Raw genomic sequence first — 17,204 nt, forward strand, 5'->3', positions numbered from 1 at the left:
CAGTTAGTACATTTAAAAAAACACAAAAATAACATTCTTTGTTCCTTTTTTTTAATCCATTGAGGCTTTGTTCAAACTTTACAAGCAGTGTGCAGAGAGGTGGACGAAATACAATTAACACAACACAACAGACAGCTGAGATGTAACATTTAAATTTCCCTCATTTGTTAAACCACTGCAGCCTAATGTTTAATGATCAGGTATTGTTGATTTTCAAAGTAACTGTTTATAATTTTTTTACCAATATACTGTAATTAAAGCATGAATCCTGAATCGACCCCTTTAAAATATACCCATCATTTTTTCCTTTTAAAATTATTAAAAAACAAGTGCATTACTTCCACTAGTAATGTGTGCAAGTATGAAACACTTTTTGAAAACACAATTCTGAGACAATAAATACTTTTCTTGTTCCCCTGACATATAAAGAAGTGGTAAACGTTTATTTCTGAGTAAATAGTTTTCTGATCACTTCAAGTCATGACGGCAGGTAGTGCAATCCGTAGAATAAACTAGAGTACATTAGAACATACTCATCAGTATTTAATGTGTTTTTATGCGTCTCATCAAGGTGAACCATATGTGATCAGATTCTGAAACATTAACAATGTGTACAATGTACTTCCCCAGTTGAATACATTGATTACATTTAGTGAGAGTGAATCTTTCTGAAGAAAATCAAATGGTTGTTCTACTCAGTGTGATTGACAGGAGAGATGATCAGAGGGGCAGAGTTTTTACCACCATCATTAAGACTTGGACCAAAGAATGGGTAGAGTTTCTCTTTGAAGCAGCAGCCAGTGAAGGAGTAGATCAGAGCTGCAGCATCAACATCATAAAAGGAGACCAGACCCTCCTCATAATCCACAAACACCCCCACCTTCTCAGGCTGAGACTTCAGAGAGAGACGCACTGAAGGACCAGCAAGAGCTATGTACTCATTTCCATTCCTCAACACTATCACCCAGTAACCATCCTGAGGAGTCCCTGAGATATGTCCCTTCCTGTTGATCGACTCTCTGGCCACTCCTAAATCCCACTCAGTCTTTCCTTTAACCTGAACCTCGTAATAAAATCTTCCTGAAGAGAAACTCTGCTTTGCTAAGACATTAGCACACTTGTCAAATCTCTCTGGATTCTTTGGGAGATTCTTCCTCACATCACCATGATTCACTTGTTTTCCATCATCAGACAGGATGAGATAGGGATGTGCTGTATCAGAATCAAGAGTCACCCCCACCTCATACTGCTGGACCCTCTTCAGCTCCACCTCAAGCAGCTTCTTCATCTGATTACTGAGCGTCTCCTCCAGCTGAGTCACAGCTCTCACCACAGTCCCCTCATATGAAGGTGGACAGACCCTGACTCCTGTCCAGTTCTTGGTGGGTGGAGCAGCGTTCAGGGACGTGAAGCTTTGGAGGAGGTGGAGCTGGTCTTTAGAGCGTGAGAGCTGCTCCACCTCAGAGCTTCTCTTCTTCAGCTCAGAGACTTCCTGTTCCAGCTCTTTGATGAAGCCTTCAGCCTGTTCCTCTGTCTCTCTCTGCTTCTCTTTGATGGTGTCGATGAGCTCGGCCTGGCTTCTCTCAACAGACTCCTTCAGAGCGGTGAAGACCTGAACACCATCTGCTATCTCTCTGGCTGCTCCTTCCTTACTGAGCTCCACTGAGCGATTCATCTCCTGGATCTTCAGTCGTCTCTTCTGGATCATCTGCTGAATTTCAGCCTCTGTCTTCCCCAGCTCGGCCTTCTTTCCTTCATATCCTTCTTTCAGAGGAACAACATCATGTGTATTGTGCTCTGAAACAGTGCAGAGCATGCAGACACACACCTGGTCGGTCTTACAGAACAGCTCCAGCAGTTTATCGTGCTTCACACACATCCTGCTTTCCAGGTTCTCTTCAGGGTCGATCAGCTGATGTCTTTTCAGACCTGACATTTTCAGATGAGGCTCCAGGTGAGTCTCACAGTAGGAGGTCAGACACACCAGGCAGGACTTCAGGGCCTTCAGTCTGGTTCCAGTGCAGACGTCACAGGGAACTTCTCCTGGTTTGACAACGTGTTGCTCTGAACTGCTGCTGCTGGCTTTCTGTTGAGCTGACTGTCTGAACTGAGCAGCCATCTCAGAGATGAAAGTGTTGACCTGCAGCTCAGGTCTTGGGGAAAATAGCTTATTACAGTTAGGACACTTTAATTGGACATTTCTATCCCAGTGTTCAGAGATGCAGGCTTTACAGAAGTTGTGTCCACATGGTATGGCGACTGGATCAGTGAACACATCCAGACAGATAGAGCACAGAAACTGATCTTCAGTCAGCAGACAGCTGGCAGCAGACATGTCTCTCTGGGGACAAAAGTTTGAAAAAAACACAACTGTAATTACATATTCTCTCTTTGCCAGTTCATAGAGTCCTACTCAGTGGCGGTTCTACGGGGTGGCACGGGGTGGCAGCTGCCACCTCCGAAAAATGCCTTGCCACCCCAGCTGCCACCCCATTTGGCAGCTTTGTTTTGAAAGAAAAGTTGTGGCTCATCGGACATTTATGAGAGAAAATCTCTAATGTCCGAGTGCAAGTGAATGCAGCACAAGACGCGAGCCTTGTAACCCTTCCCCCCCTGCCGCGAGCGTGGAAATATGATTGGCGGCGATTTCATTTGAACCGGGGACAGCTCAAAACGAGAAGCATTTCGGATCCAAGTAGACGGAAGGAATGAGGTATTTGCGGTCAGGGTATGGCTGGGGTAGGCTACAGCCATACCAAGAAATGTCTTAGCCCCACCATGAACAATGATGTTAAAGTAAGCAAAATAAAGTCCGCCAACTCGCGCGGAGTAAATTGCACAGACAGCAGTTCGTAAGATTGGTTTCAGCCACTTGTCTGGAAATACCGAAGACTAGAAACGGTTTTCAAAACTTTTGTCACGTAGTGATCGTCTTCTCAATAGAACATCTTTGATAATGTCTTCTGGCCAATCAGAATCACGATAACGGCGTGGTGTTGTTGCAGGAAGTCCCGACGGAGAATACTTTTGCTGTAGTACATCTCTACATCGATACAACATTACGTGTTGATAGAAATCAACACGTAATGAAATAAGACCCCACGGTTTGATGATTGATAGGTGTGTGTGGGCTGTCTTTCATTTTGACACACAGAACAATGGGGGCTATCCACCCTTATCCACAATGTAAAGTAATTCACAGCCTCTTCTCTCTTCAGTGAGGAGCAGCAAGTTTAGCTTTCAGAACCATGTAACAAAAAACTAAAATGGCATTCATTTTTTTAAATATGTCGTGCAGTAATAGATTTATTTATTTTTCTTCTCAAGAGAGTACCAGAATGTGTATTTTATGTTAGTATTTAAAAAAGTCTCCTGGGGGAGAATCCCCTCAGACCCCCCTGCAGGGGTTGGGTTTTCAGCATGTCAACTCTTTCACTTGTGGGGAAATTGCAGGATTGGCTTCAGGTCGCCCTTTTTATTTACTACAAGACAAATGTGCCTTTTTATTTCATACAGTTCAATTTGGATTGAGACAGGGAAATAATCTAAACCTCACGCGTGGCGTTTCACTGTCAAGGGGAGCGTGTATGTAATTACATTGCAAATACTGACTTGAGCCCCACCACTGTATGGGTTAGCTCTACCATAGATTACCCAACACAAATACTCTGGCGCCACTGTTTGCGGTCTACAATGACAGAGAAGAGCCTGTCAAGTTTGGCTGTACTCAGCATTGAATCAAAACGCACCATAGCTTTAAATCTTTTGTGAGGCGTTTTGCTGAACAAGATGGTAATCGCCACATTCAGCTGTTATAGGCATGCCAACTTGATGCTCTGCTCACGGATGAGTCGATGAGAATAATAAACTGTTAAGATGATGACCTTACGTGTGTATAATATGTTTCTTCTTTGTGGGGTTCTGCCCCCAAAAAACTGTTTCAAGTCATGAGAAAGTCAAATAAGACGGTGTGTAAAACTTCACTGCCCAGCCAAAAAGAAGTAACCACTTTGATTTAACTAGGCCAGTAGGTAAGGGCTTTCCACTGGATAATAACTGCAGCGATGTAATGCATATGTTTTAGCTGAATACACGTTTTTTAACCCTAATTGATGCAGTTAGTCACTTCTTTAATGTTTGTTCTTTCTGATGTAAAGTCAAGGTTGTAACTGTTTGCAATGAAGTTGTGGGGCGCTGAACTGTTCCTTTGAATCTTTTAATATATGATAGTAATTACTTGTCTTTCAAATTTGAAGGAGGGTGAGCAAGCATCTTGAGGAACGTTCATCATTAACTCCTCCAAAAAATATAGTTTATTTAATAATAACACTGAATATGTGAATCATAACAGTGATTGACAGCTGATGGGAATAATATGATTGTTAATATTATCATATTCATACAGACAAACATCGATGAGGCAGTTAATTAATGTACCCTGCTGGTCTAAGAGTGAAACCAACTCATTCAGTTATTGTTCAGTTAAAATTCATTAAATTATGTCTGCCACCTTATATATGTATATGTAAGGCTTTACTGATGTGCCACAATAATGTCACCTATGTTATTGAGTTAAAATATCAATATTGTGGCTTTCCAAGTTAAAATTGTTGATATGACTGCGATTAAATCAGCATATACTTCTGCCAGGGGATGCCACCCCTGAAATTCTCCTGCCACCCCATGAATATTTGTCTAGATTCGCCCCTGGTCCTACTATGAACCCGAAAATGTAAACTACCCCAACGTTTTATGTTAGAAACTGCATACGTAGAGTAGACCAATGACAACCAAACACATTTAGGTTTCTTGTCTGTACGAATTACAATTCAAGTTCAAATGAAATCTGGAAAGTCATAGCAGCATTCAGTTTAAACTCTAAGAAACACAATGTGTAAGCTCTAATGCTGTTGGGGGATTTTGCCATTGTTGAACAGAGGAGTGAAACCTCCTGCTGAGCATCACTGAAGTTAATACTAGTTGTTAAAAAACAGTAAACGTTATCAGCTTCAAAAGGCAGACAGCAGTTACTACAGAAACAGGTTCAAAGCTCAAGGCTGCTAACCACAGTGTGTACAAATGATATAAGATGAAATATGTAATTGTCATGCCTTTTATAAGCAACACTTGTAACACAACACCAGATCCCTTGCTTTGGACAGTCCAGAACAAATCTACTATTTAGATTCTACTTTGTTTAATAGAGTCATTTATAAAGATGTTTTCAAATACAGGAAATATGAAAATAAGTATAAGCTAATGCTAGCTGTGTGACTACCCGATTTGCATTGCGCATGCGCGAGATTGTCCGCCATATTGGACAGCTATACGGCAACCCACATAGGACATTTGTTTCGCAAAGCATACAAAAAAACCACAAAAAACCCAACAACATTAATCTGAACGAGAGATATGAGTTAATGTTATTACAATGTGACTTCACTATTATTTAACAACTACTTTTATTGGGTTAAGTACAATCTCAGAATAAGTGAGGAATGGATTTAACTTCTGTTAGACAGCTATCATACTGAAGAAATATTTACTGTGAATCAGCGTTTCCCCCAGGGGGGCGTCTTGACGTCATTTGACTCCCTTATTCAGCTCGGGACGCCCTGAACTCGAGCCGAGGGCGTCCAAAAATATTAATAATTCGAGAGAAGATCGAGAGTTTTTATCGCTTGAAATGACGAAAAGGAAAAAGGACATCCCTCTGTTGGAGGGGCAAAGGAGTCTGGTGGGATTCTTTTCGGAGTATTGAAGATCGTTTCCCCGACATCGAAGGTGCCTGCTACAGGACAACACGGAGCGTGCGTGATTTGGACGCATGAGCGGGGGGGGGGGGGGGGGGGGGGGGTTTAGTGGAGCACGCGCGTGAGCTGCGAGCGCCAGAGCCTTGCAGCGGCGAAACTGAGGCTCCGTGGTAAACTGTGGTAACATGAAGAGCCGTTTGGGAGCCGAAACAGACGGCGCTGTAAGAGAGCCGAGCCAAATGATCCGGCTCACTAACGTAAAAAGACAGTATCTATAAGGGACGGCTCAAGTCAAAATTCAAGCACCCCCCCCGCTCTCGGGGTGGACGCCCTCTCAGCCCTGGTCTAGCGGACACACTGTTGTGAATTTCAATTTCAAATGAAATACAATTGCATAAAATATTTTTTTAGAGATATTTGAGACGTTTATGACTCGCGCATGCGCAATGCAAATCGGGCAGACGTCTAATGTCCTATTAGGGTTGCCGTATGTAGCTGTGCAATATAGGCAATCAGGCAGAGATGAAAATCGGGTAGTCACAGGCTGTATGCTCTCTAACCCAACGTAACCAGAGTTTACATTACAGTTGTTTTGTGGCTGTTGCTAATTTAAATGTTGAGGTTTTTATCTTAACTGACACATTTATATTGTGTAATATTCTTTATATGGTCAAATGGATGTAATACAGTCAGATTCTGATTTTAATCCAACTTTGACTAAATGTGTAGTAAGTGATGTGTCTGTAGTGAACTCACCAGTGTTTGCAGAGTCCTGCTGTGTTGTTGAGAAGAAGCTGCTGGATTCAGTTGAGTGTTTCTTCAGAGAAACAGAGACGTGTCTCGGCTGCTGCTCTGCTGTCGCTCAGACAAATAACAGCTTTGATTTCCGGGAAATGGAAACTCTTCTCTTACAGTGTGGTTCCACCTCTCAGTGGCAGTTTGCCAAGAGGGAGTGGAGGAAGAACTGTTGAGGCTTTATTTAACTTTGTGACGATGCATTTTACAGCTGATCCAAGAGGCTTTTGAAATAGTGTATTGAGCATAAGTAGGAATATGTTCTCAATACATAAAGAACATCTCTTTACACATCTGGAGATTTATAGCTATATTTCACAACGCTGTGTTATGGTCCCTGTTTAAGAGCAGCTGGTGAAACACTTCCTCCTCCCTGAACAGACGGCTTGAAAATGGGTCACGTGATTGTTGACTCGCATACATTTGATATGTAGTTAATCAAATGTATATTTATGTTGCAATATATCAAAATGTATCCTAGGAACTTAAATATAATAATAACAATATTAATAATGATGTGTTCCTGTCCTCCTTCAGTGTCTGCAGTGCTGCCGGCAGTCATGTTCAGGTAGAGAACGACCGGCTAAACGGCGGCCACCATGCGGAAACATCTGGAAAGGATCCGTTTCCGGGGCCAGAGACGGGACGAGTTCCCGGATCTGGCCGATTCTCCCAACACCTCCGACACAGAGAGCAACGAGGAGGTCGTGAGCAGACCTCGAGTCTCCGCCAGAGATTCAGAGGAGCAGAGTGACGCTCAGGTACACAAACAAACACAATATCAACCAGGAGTTTAGAAAGAAACTTGTTTTTCTGACCCTGAACTTTAAAGAGGACGTCAGGTGTATCAGTATGCACTGTCTCTACTTTAAAGAGTAATCTCCTGCTGATGTTCAGGTGTATATCAGTATGTAGTGTCTCTACTTTAAAGAGTCCTCTCCTGCTGATGTTCAGGTGTATATCAGTATGTAGTGTCTCTACTTTAAAGAGTCCTCTCTAGCAGGGACTGAAAAGGGGGTAAAAAGGTTCTCATTAACTAATTTTAGTTCCGGCTCTTTTTGGTGTGAACGCAACATTTCGGAACTATATCGGTACTAAAGTGGGGAAAGTACTGCGGTGTGAACGCGCCTTCTGGGCTGAACCCAATATTTTTAATCTACATCCATTATGTTGACATTTCTAATGTAAATCAAAATGAATGCTGCACAATAATTTGTAATAGTTTTTAAAAAAATCGTTTGCATTATAGATGGATTTTCTTGGTAATGAATGACTTTTGACGGTAAAAAAAAAGAGTTACTGGTACTTATGACCCTTTTTGAGTAAAGTATTTCTCAAAAACGTAACTTTTAAAATAAATATTCACTTACGAGGAAAAATGTAAAGAATAGAAGGAAATTGGCAAATTTGAAATTTAGAAACAAATTATTTCTGAAACGTTGTGAACTTTTCTGTCGGCTGCTGTCTTTCGGATACAATGGTTTTATAAACTGGTGTCGTTGTATACATAGGTGTACGTTTTTTAAATGAAATGATTGCTCTTCTTAAATTGTAATGTACATTTTTTTTAAAAGTAAAATCAAATGTCAAACACTGACAGTCTCCTGTTTTTAATTGTTGCTCTGCGCAGTACCAGGTTCAGCCTGTTGGTGTCAGTAGAGAGTCAGAGGAGACGATGAAACACAAACAGTACATTCATAAACACTCTAATTTCTCTTTATGGCAGGGTAGAGCGAAATGCAGATTCCACAGAAAATTCCTTTATTCCAAGGTCAAATGGAAACTAACAGAACTCTTCCCCGTGAACACAGTCAAGCAGGGGCGGACTGGCCATCTGTAGAATCTGGAGAACCACAGAACGGCCGGTCGTCAAGGGCCGGGTCTGTGTTCGTTGGCGGCCGGCACTTTAAAAAAAAAAAGCTTTAACGTCATCATTTAAATTGCGCTGAAGGCCGACAGAGGGCGACAGTGGCCGCTAATGCAGTTGTGTGGCTCTTATGTCAAATAATCAAACACGAAGAAGAAAAAATACCGGCCACATGAAGAGAAGGGATTAGACGCCGCGGCAGACAGGGAGAATTAAAAAACATGGTTAAAAAAATAAAAAGAAAAGAAAACGAAAAGAAAAAGGTGGACCGAGAAGGCAAGAGAAAAAAAGGTGAAGTCACTCGCAGGTGGAGCATATAAATGTCGCAAATTGACAGACCTTTTTGGCAGCAGCGCTGCAAGCTCTATCATCATCAGCAGCTTAAAACAAGTGCAAGATGATGAAGAGAATGATGTGGGCGCGAGTTCAGATATACAGCCAGCATTCATGATGAGGGACAGAGTTGAGCTGCTGGAAGAACCAGCTCAACCGGCACACGTGCAGGGCAAGAGCAAGAGGTGGGTGAGAATTATCCCTTGAACTCAGTGTCGTTTTCTCCTGGAGGCCAAGGGAAGCCAGTCTTCCCCTGTTTTTTTGCATTGTAGTTATAATATTAATAAATAAATGAAAACACTTTGTTTAGTTTCGGTAATTATTCTGTCGGCCCGTCTCTCCCCCATTCTCATTGAGTATTTTACAAAGAGTGAAACAGCGCCCCTCTAGGTGTTATGGTGAAACAGAAAAAAAGACAAGACAAAACAAAACACAGACAGATCGTGACACTTTAGTTATTATTTGAGATTACTTTAAACATGCATTAGAATTGGACCTCAGGAATTAAAAATAACTCTGTATTATTTTAATGTTACATTTTATTTATTATTTAAATTATTATATATTTATTTTCATTTAAAATGTAAAATATATATTATTTGAAGAAATGGTTCTATATATTTATGAAAAACAAAAAGCAAAAACGCCTCGCAGACGTTCTTCCGTTTACTTTTTTAATAAATAAAAACAAATGGTCCGTAGATACACGGATTCATCTCCTTCCATCATGTTGATTTGAATCCGAAGTTCTGAACATGAGCCCGCCCCGCTCGACCTTCTGAGCCAATCACAGCACGATACTCCTTCCGTTTCCACAATACTATCTCTCACACATGCATACATTCTTCTCTTTCATACATACAGTACTCGAGTTGAGGGGGGATGGCATCCCCCCTGAAATAAAAACGGTAAAAAATCATCCCCCTTATAAAATTGCCATCCCCCCTTTCCATCCCTTATGTAATGTTATCAATGAACGTGGCACTGGTATTACTGCTATTTCAACATTAATTTTGTGCATTTTGAGTAAAATACTGTGGGCGAGAAAGCACGCACACACGCAATGACATTTTTACCAAGTCACTGACGCTATACTATGCGAGTGCCCTAGAGGGCGCCAGAGCGCCGTGATGCGCCTGTTTGATCGATGCCAGAAGCGCAGGTAACGGTCATCACAATGGCCAAGCAACCAGGAGGACAACGCGATATGAGGGACTTCATATTTAAAAATACTAAAAATAACATTTCAGGTAAGTCAAGAATCAGTAATCTTAGTCATTACTCACTACTTTAGTCACCAAAGGTGGAATCTATGGACATAAGCAGCAATAACAACTTAGTTTGGAGTTTAGCTACGTTTTTCTCTCGTGTTAGCTAGCTGGTCAGACTCAAAACTGTTGATGAAATGATACCACCAGCACCAGAAGAGCTGAAACCCCTCCTTCAAGCAGTGAACACTCTGGTCATCTCCACAGCTGAGTGTGAACGTGGGTTTAGTCAGATGAACATTTTAACCACAACTAGAAGCTCCCTGGAGGTAAAAAGCATGTCAGCCTTGCTTTTCATCAAGTGTGTTGGCCCTCCACTGAACAAGTTCAGACCAGAGGTATATGTTAAGACTTGGCTTCAAAGCCATTGCTTAGCTAACAATCCGAAAGCAAGAGCCAGAAAAATTGAGACCAAAAAGCATGATTATGAAAATCTTTGGAAACTTCTCTGAGATGGGGGAGAGTGGAGTCGGCAGCCATTGACAACATTGGTCCTATTTTGTATTATCTGTATAATCTTTTAATATATTTTCATATTTCGTAAACAATTTCAATTTGCACTTAATGCCCTGTTCCTAAAAATGTTCATGAAGAATTTACATAATGATTTAATTAATTACGATACAAATGTAACCCTTTAGATACCAGTTTTGATCGTATACCAGTAACTGCTTTTTTGAAAAAATACACTATAATTCAATATTCTAAAAACTATTTTGACTTTATTATTAGTATAATCAGTTGATCCATCTGAATAATAAATGAGGGACTGTTAACCTACAAGATTTGTACCATATACTTCATTATAACCACATTTTTGTATTCCCTCCCCCCCTTTAAATGAAAGTGAAAAAAATATTTTGCCCTAATTGTCCTCTGCATTTGACCCTAAATGTTATTCTACTCTAATTCTGAGGTGACTTGGTCAAGAGCAATGAAAGGAGTATCTGAACATCCATAACATGCATGTTGTTTTAGGAGTATAATAATTATCTTTATGCTGGTAGGTCTCCCACCCTCGGCGGGTTATCAGCACAAATTATGTCCCCATATGATAAAATCCACCATCCCCCCTGATTTATTTTTACAACTTGAGTACTGCATACATATATTGTCTTCAGACATGCATATACTATTTATAATATAAAATGTAAACATTGAATGAATGTACATAAGAGCAAAATGTATGAATATGAGAGTGACAATGTATGAATGTGTGCATTGAAATATATGTGTATGAGAATGAAAATGTATGAACGTATGTAAAAGGAGAATGTATGTGTGTGAGAGAGGACCAGTATGAATTACGGCCTGTACGGCCCCTCATATGAAACACTACTTCCAGTATAATTCAATGAACACACATTGAAATATAACATGGCCTTTGACCTCATTCACACAGTACAACTGAGGTATTCTTAGACAGATTCTGTGTGTTGGGACGTACTATGAGATTGCCCACTTGTTCACTGTCTCATAGCATATTTTAGTTTACTCAGTGCAGACAGGTTGTCTTGAATCTTGCAGACACTGCCCTTATTTTAACCTCTTAGTCCTTGAGCCAACTCCCTATTAGAGAGAACGTGCTATTCAAGCATTGTGTCGCTAACAGGTGAAGGTACGTCACTATTGGTTGACAGTTTTGAAAGGTTGGGCTATTTTGATTCCTTACTATGTTATCATTAAATAATGCCAGATTAAATTAGAATCTAATACAAAAAGTGCTCATATGAATTAGTTAATATTCTTTAAACGTAATTACTGTGTCGCTAACAGGTGAAGGTACGTCACCATTGGGCGAGACACTGTTGTTGTAAAACATTGTTTTTTTCATTGGTTGTAAGTTTTGAAAGTTTGGGCTATTTTAATTCCTACCTCAAAATGAGTTTCAGTCCCATCTGTACTCTGAGTGGTTTGTTCATATATCATCAATAGCCAGATGTATAGACTGATTATTGATGATTGCGTTAAGGATTATAACATCTGTTTCCCTCAAAAACATGTGGAGAATAGATTTAGGATAAAGGCTGGGCACGAACATCCGTCTGGAGGCCCTGTATTTTGTGACAGATGCCTCAACCCTCTACTTGTGACAAAGCCCTCATCCTGTGCTTCTGTAGACTGACTAGCAGTGTGTATTCTGTGCTTCTGTAGACTGACTAGCAGTGTGTATTCTGTGCTTCTGTAGACTGACTAGCAGTGTGTATTCTGTGCTTCTGTAGACTGACTAGCAGTGTGTATTCTGTAGGGTTCTGTGCGAGCACACTGGTTAGCAGTGTGTCGTGGTATTCTGTGTTTGGTGTAGGGTTTGTGTGTGTGTGTTGCGTAGATCCAGGTTGCTTAGCTCCTGTAGACCCGCATTTAGATTAGTGACATTGTGAAACAGCTTAGACCCAGGTTAGCTTAGCGCCTGTAGATCAGCATTTGTGTATATTGCTTAGACCCCGGTGATTAGCACCGGTTGATCAGCAACAGCTGTGTTTCCACACAGTCCCGTTTTGTTATTGTTTTGTTTCCACTTTAGAAGTGAGATTTTCTTTCCTTTTGTATAGCGGGGCAACTCTCTTTTGGAGACCCCTTTTGTTGGATAGGGACAGCTTGACCCGTTGTTGGGCCAAGCTGTTTGTGTACATCATTTTACTTACTTGCAGTCATAAATAAACCCACCGGTAACCAATACCAGTTACAAACTGGTCGTGTCGTTTCACCTTTTTACCCCTAGCCAAGAGGGAACGTAACACTGGTTTTAACCAGTGTACACATTTCTGTGCTGTTTCTGTATGCGTTAGTATATTAAAGATAACATTTCAGAAAACGTGTACTGTAATAAAAACAAAGTCATGATGTGAGTGAAACATTTTTAATTGTAATATTATTCACCATCCACCTCTTTACAAATAATGACATTTCAAATGATAAGCTCCATCTTATAAACAGGGCATTAATCAAATAGACTTTATAAGCATATTTCATGCAATTTTGATATTTAAAAAAACCTTTATTTATCTCCCAGTCAGACGGGACGTTTGCAGTCAGTTAGTCTCACCTGTACAGGCAGTGCTGGAGTGTGTTCAAGGTGAAGAATGAGATCATAATCATTAGAAGCAGTCCAACCAGTCAGACCGCTCTCACTGACACAGGCTGCAGCCATCAGACACTTAGATTAGCTTCATTTAGCATATATACTATGAAAAGGGGGAAATAGTGAGTGAAAAAATACACATTTAAGTGTACTTAATATATCTCTGTACGAAAACTTAAATGTAAAAACTATTTGGCAACTTGTTTTGGTCCCAGTCAAGAAATAGCCCGACCCATAATCCCCTGTTAAACGTCGTATTGATGTTTTTACTCCTCTGATTTGGTATGGATTAAACAAACTGGATTCAGAGCTGCTGATAGGTGGATTTTGTTACCTTTGGACGGGCTGGCTTTGTCTTCCCCTGTTTCCAGTCTTTATGCTAAGCTAAGCTAACCAGTTGATGGCCTTATTTCTAACAAACATATACAGCAATTTTAATATCTATCATCAGCTGATCCAAGAGGGTTTTAATAGTTTATAAAGCTTCAGAAGAACCAAATATATCAGACACATGTAGTTAAGTAGAAATGGAAATAGTTAAGTACATTTTTTAAGCTACTTTCCCTAAATTGAGAACTAGTGAAAACTGTACTTCAGTTAGTACATTTAAAAAAAACACAAAAAATAACATTCTTTGTTCCTTTTTTTTAATCCATTGAGGCTTTGTTCAAACTTTACAAGCAGAGTGCAGAGAGGTGGACGCAATACAATTAACTTAACACAACAGACAGCTGAGATGTAACATTTAAATGTCCCTCATTTGTTAAACCACTGCAGCCTAATGTTTAATGATCAGGTATTGTTGATTTTCAAAGTAACTGTTTATCATTTTTTTACCAATATATTGTAATTAAAGCATGAATCCTGAATCGACCCCTTTAAAATATACCCATCATTTTTTCCTTTTAAAATGATTAAAAAACAAGTGCATTATTTCCACTAGTAATGTCTGCAAGTATGAAACACTTTTTGAAAACACAATTCTGAGACAATAAATACTTTTCTTGTCCCCCTGACATATAAAGAAGTGGTAAAAGTTTATTTCTGAGTAAATAGTTTTCTGATCACTTCAAGTCATGACGGCAGGAAGTGCAATCCGTAGAATAAACTAGACTACATTAGAACATACTCATCAGTATTGTATGTGTTGTTATGCGTCTCATCAAGGTGAACCATATGTGATCAGATTCTGAACCATTTACAATGTGTACAATGTACTTCCCCAGTTGAATATATGTATTACATTTAGTGAGAGTGAATCTTTCTGTAGTAAATCAAATGGTTGTTCTACTCAGTGTGATTGACAGGAGAGATGATCAGAGGGGCAGAGTTTTTACCACCATGATTAAGATAGGGACCAAAGTATGGGTAGAGTTTCTCTTTGAAGCAGCAGCCAGTGAAGGAGTAGATCAGAGCTGCAGCATCAACATCATAAAAGGAGACCAGACCCTCCTCATAATCCACAAACACCCCCACCTTCTCAGGCTGAGACTTCAGAGAGAGACAGACTGAAGGACCAGCACGAGCTGAGTACTGATTTCCATTCCTCAACACTATCGTCCAGTAACCTTTCTGAGGAGACAGTGTGATCTTCCCCTTCCTGTTGATCGACTCTCTGGCCACTCCTAGAGTCCAGTCAGTCTTCCCTTTAACCTGAACCTCGTAATAAAATCTTCCTGAAGAGAAACTCTGCTTTGCTAAGACACAAGGACACAAATCAAATCTCTCTGGATTGTTTGGGAGATTCTTCCACACATCACCATCTTTAACTTGTTTTCCATCAACAGACAGGATGAGGTCAGGACTTGCTGTATCAGGATCAAGAGTCACCTCCACCTCAGACTGCTGGACCCTCTTCAGCTCCACCTCAGAGAGCAGCTTCTTCATCTGTTTCCTGAGCGTCTCCTCCAGCTGAGTCACAGCTCTCCTCACAGTCCCCTCATATGAAGGTGGACAGACCCTGACTTCTGTCCAGTTCTTGGTGGGTGGAGCAGCGTTCAGGGACGTGAAGCTTTGGAGGAGGTGGAGCTGGTCTTCAGAGCGTGAGAGCTGCTCCACCTCAGAGCTTCTCTTCTTCAGCTCAGAGATTTCCTGTTCCAGCTCTTTGATGAAGCCTTCAGCCTGTTCCTCTGTCTCTCTCTGCTTCTCTTTGATGGTGTCGATGAGCTCGGCCTGGCTTCTCTCAACAGACTCCTTCAGAGCGGTGAAGACCTGAACACCATCTGCTACCTCTCTGTCTGCTCCTTCCTTACTGAGCTCCACTGAGCGATTCATCTCCTGGATCTTCAGTCGTCTCTTCTGGATCATCTGCTGAATTTCAGCCTCTGTCTTCCCCAGCTCAGCCTTTTTTCCTTCATATCCTTCTTTCAGAGGAACAACATCATGTGTCTTGTGCTCTGAATAGGTGCAGTGGATGCAGACACACACCTGGTCGGTCTGACAGAACAGCTCCAGCAGTTTATCGTGCTTCACACACATCCTGCTTTCCAGGTTCTCCTCAGGGTCGATCAGCTGATGTTTCTTCAGGCCTGCTCTTGTCAGGTGAGGCTCCAGGTGAGTCTCACAGTAGGACTCCAGACACACCAGGCAGGACTTCAGGGCCTTCAGTCTGGTTCCAGTGCAGACGTCACAGGGAACTTCTCCTGGTTTGACAACTTGTTGCTCTGAGCTGCTGCTGCTGGCTTTCTGTTGAGCTGACTGTCTGAACTGAGCAGCCATCTCAGAGATGAAAGTGTTGACCAGCATTTCAGGCCTTGTGTGGAATAACTTTTTACAGTTAGGACACTGATAGGGGACTTTAGTATCCCAGTGTTCAGAGATGCAGGCTTTACAGAAGTTGTGTCCACATGGTGTGCTGACTGGATCAGTGAACACATCCAGACAGATGGAGCACAGAAACTGATCTTCAGTCAGCAGACAGCTGGCAGCAGACATGTCTCTCTGGGGACAAGGGTTTGAAAAAAACACAACTCTAATTACATATTCTCTATTTGCCAGTTCATAGAGTCTACTACGAACCCGAAAATGTATACTACCCCAACGTTTTATGTTAGAAATGACATACATAGACCAAAACAACCAACAACATTTACGTTTTTTGTCTGTAAGAATTACAATTTAAGTTCAAATGAAATCTGGAAAATCATAGCAGCATTCGGTTTAAACTCTAAGAAACACAATGTGTACGCTCTAATACTGTTGGGGCATTTTGCCGTTGTTGAACAGAGAAGTGAAACCTCCTGCTGAGCATCACTGAAGTTAATACTAGTTGTTAAAAAACACTAAATGTTATCAGCTTCAAAAGGCAGACAGCAGTTACTACAGAAACAGGTTCAAAGCTCAAGGCTACTTACCTCAGTGTGTACAAATGATATAAGATGAAATATGTAATTGTCATGCCTTTTTATGAGCAACACTTGTAACATAACACCAGATCCCTTGCTTTGGACAGTCCAGAACAAATCTACTATTTAGATTCTACTTTGTTTAATAAAGTCAATTATAAAGATGTTTTCAAATACAGGAAATATCATAATAAGTATAAACTAATGCTAGCTTTGGCTGTATGCTCTCTAACCTAACGTAATCAGAGTTTACATTGCAGTTGTTTTGTGGCTGTTGCTAATGTAAATGTTGAGGTTTTTATCGTAACTGACACATTTATATTGTGTAATATTCTTTATATGGTCAAATGGATGTATTACAGTCAGAATCAGATTTTAATCCAACTTTGACTAAATGTTTAGTAAGTGATGTGTCTGTAGTGAACTCACCAGTGTTTGCAGAGTCCTGCTGTGTTGTTGAGAAGAAGCTGCTGGATTCAGTTGAGTGTTTCTTCAGAGAAACAGAGACGTGTCTCGGCTGCTGCTCTGCTGTCGCTCAGAAAAACAACAACTTTCATTTCTGGGAAATTGAAACTCTTCTCTTACAGTGTGGTTCAACCTGTCAGTGGCAGTTTGCCAAGAGGAAGTGGAGGAAGAACTGTTGAGGCTTTATTTAACTTTGTGACGATGCATTTTACAGCTGATCCAAGAGGCTTTTCAAATAGTGTATTGAGCATAAGTAGGAGTATGTTCTCAATACATAAAGAACATCTCTTTACACAT

At 40.7% G+C, this 17,204-nt stretch overlaps 2 protein-coding genes across 3 annotated transcripts in view; both read right to left on the minus strand.

Annotated features, from left to right (window-relative positions):
• Positions 1 to 34: 34 nt before the first annotated feature.
• Positions 35 to 6,609, minus strand: LOC117534500 (E3 ubiquitin-protein ligase TRIM21-like). The gene is made up of 2 exons (XM_034198707.1): positions 6,510 to 6,609; positions 35 to 2,339 (listed from the first exon to the last, which is right to left on the minus strand). Exon 2 carries the CDS (start codon positions 2,333 to 2,335, stop codon positions 692 to 694), a length of 1,644 nt encoding a protein of 547 aa, XP_034054598.1. The 5' UTR covers positions 2,336 to 2,339; positions 6,510 to 6,609; the 3' UTR covers positions 35 to 691.
• A 6,294-nt stretch (positions 6,610 to 12,903) lies between these two features.
• The window catches only part of LOC117534496 (zinc finger protein RFP-like), a 47,469-nt gene continuing 43,168 nt past the window's right edge, over positions 12,904 to 17,204 (minus strand). Inside the window, exons 1-2 of one of the 2 annotated variants that reach the window (XM_034198703.1) lie at positions 16,872 to 16,971; positions 12,904 to 16,036 (exon numbers count right to left, since the gene is read on the minus strand). In XM_034198703.1, the coding sequence (XP_034054594.1) occupies positions 14,386 to 16,032 (1,647 nt within the window). In that variant the 5' untranslated portion in view covers positions 16,033 to 16,036; positions 16,872 to 16,971 and the 3' untranslated portion in view covers positions 12,904 to 14,385. Of the gene's footprint in view, positions 16,039 to 16,871; positions 16,972 to 17,204 lie in introns of those variants that run through there. The other variant, XM_034198704.1, reaches the window with a different exon arrangement.

This window comes from Gymnodraco acuticeps, unplaced genomic scaffold (genome assembly GCF_902827175.1).
Source record: "Gymnodraco acuticeps unplaced genomic scaffold, fGymAcu1.1, whole genome shotgun sequence".
Taxonomy (NCBI): Eukaryota; Metazoa; Chordata; class Actinopteri; order Perciformes; family Bathydraconidae; genus Gymnodraco; species Gymnodraco acuticeps.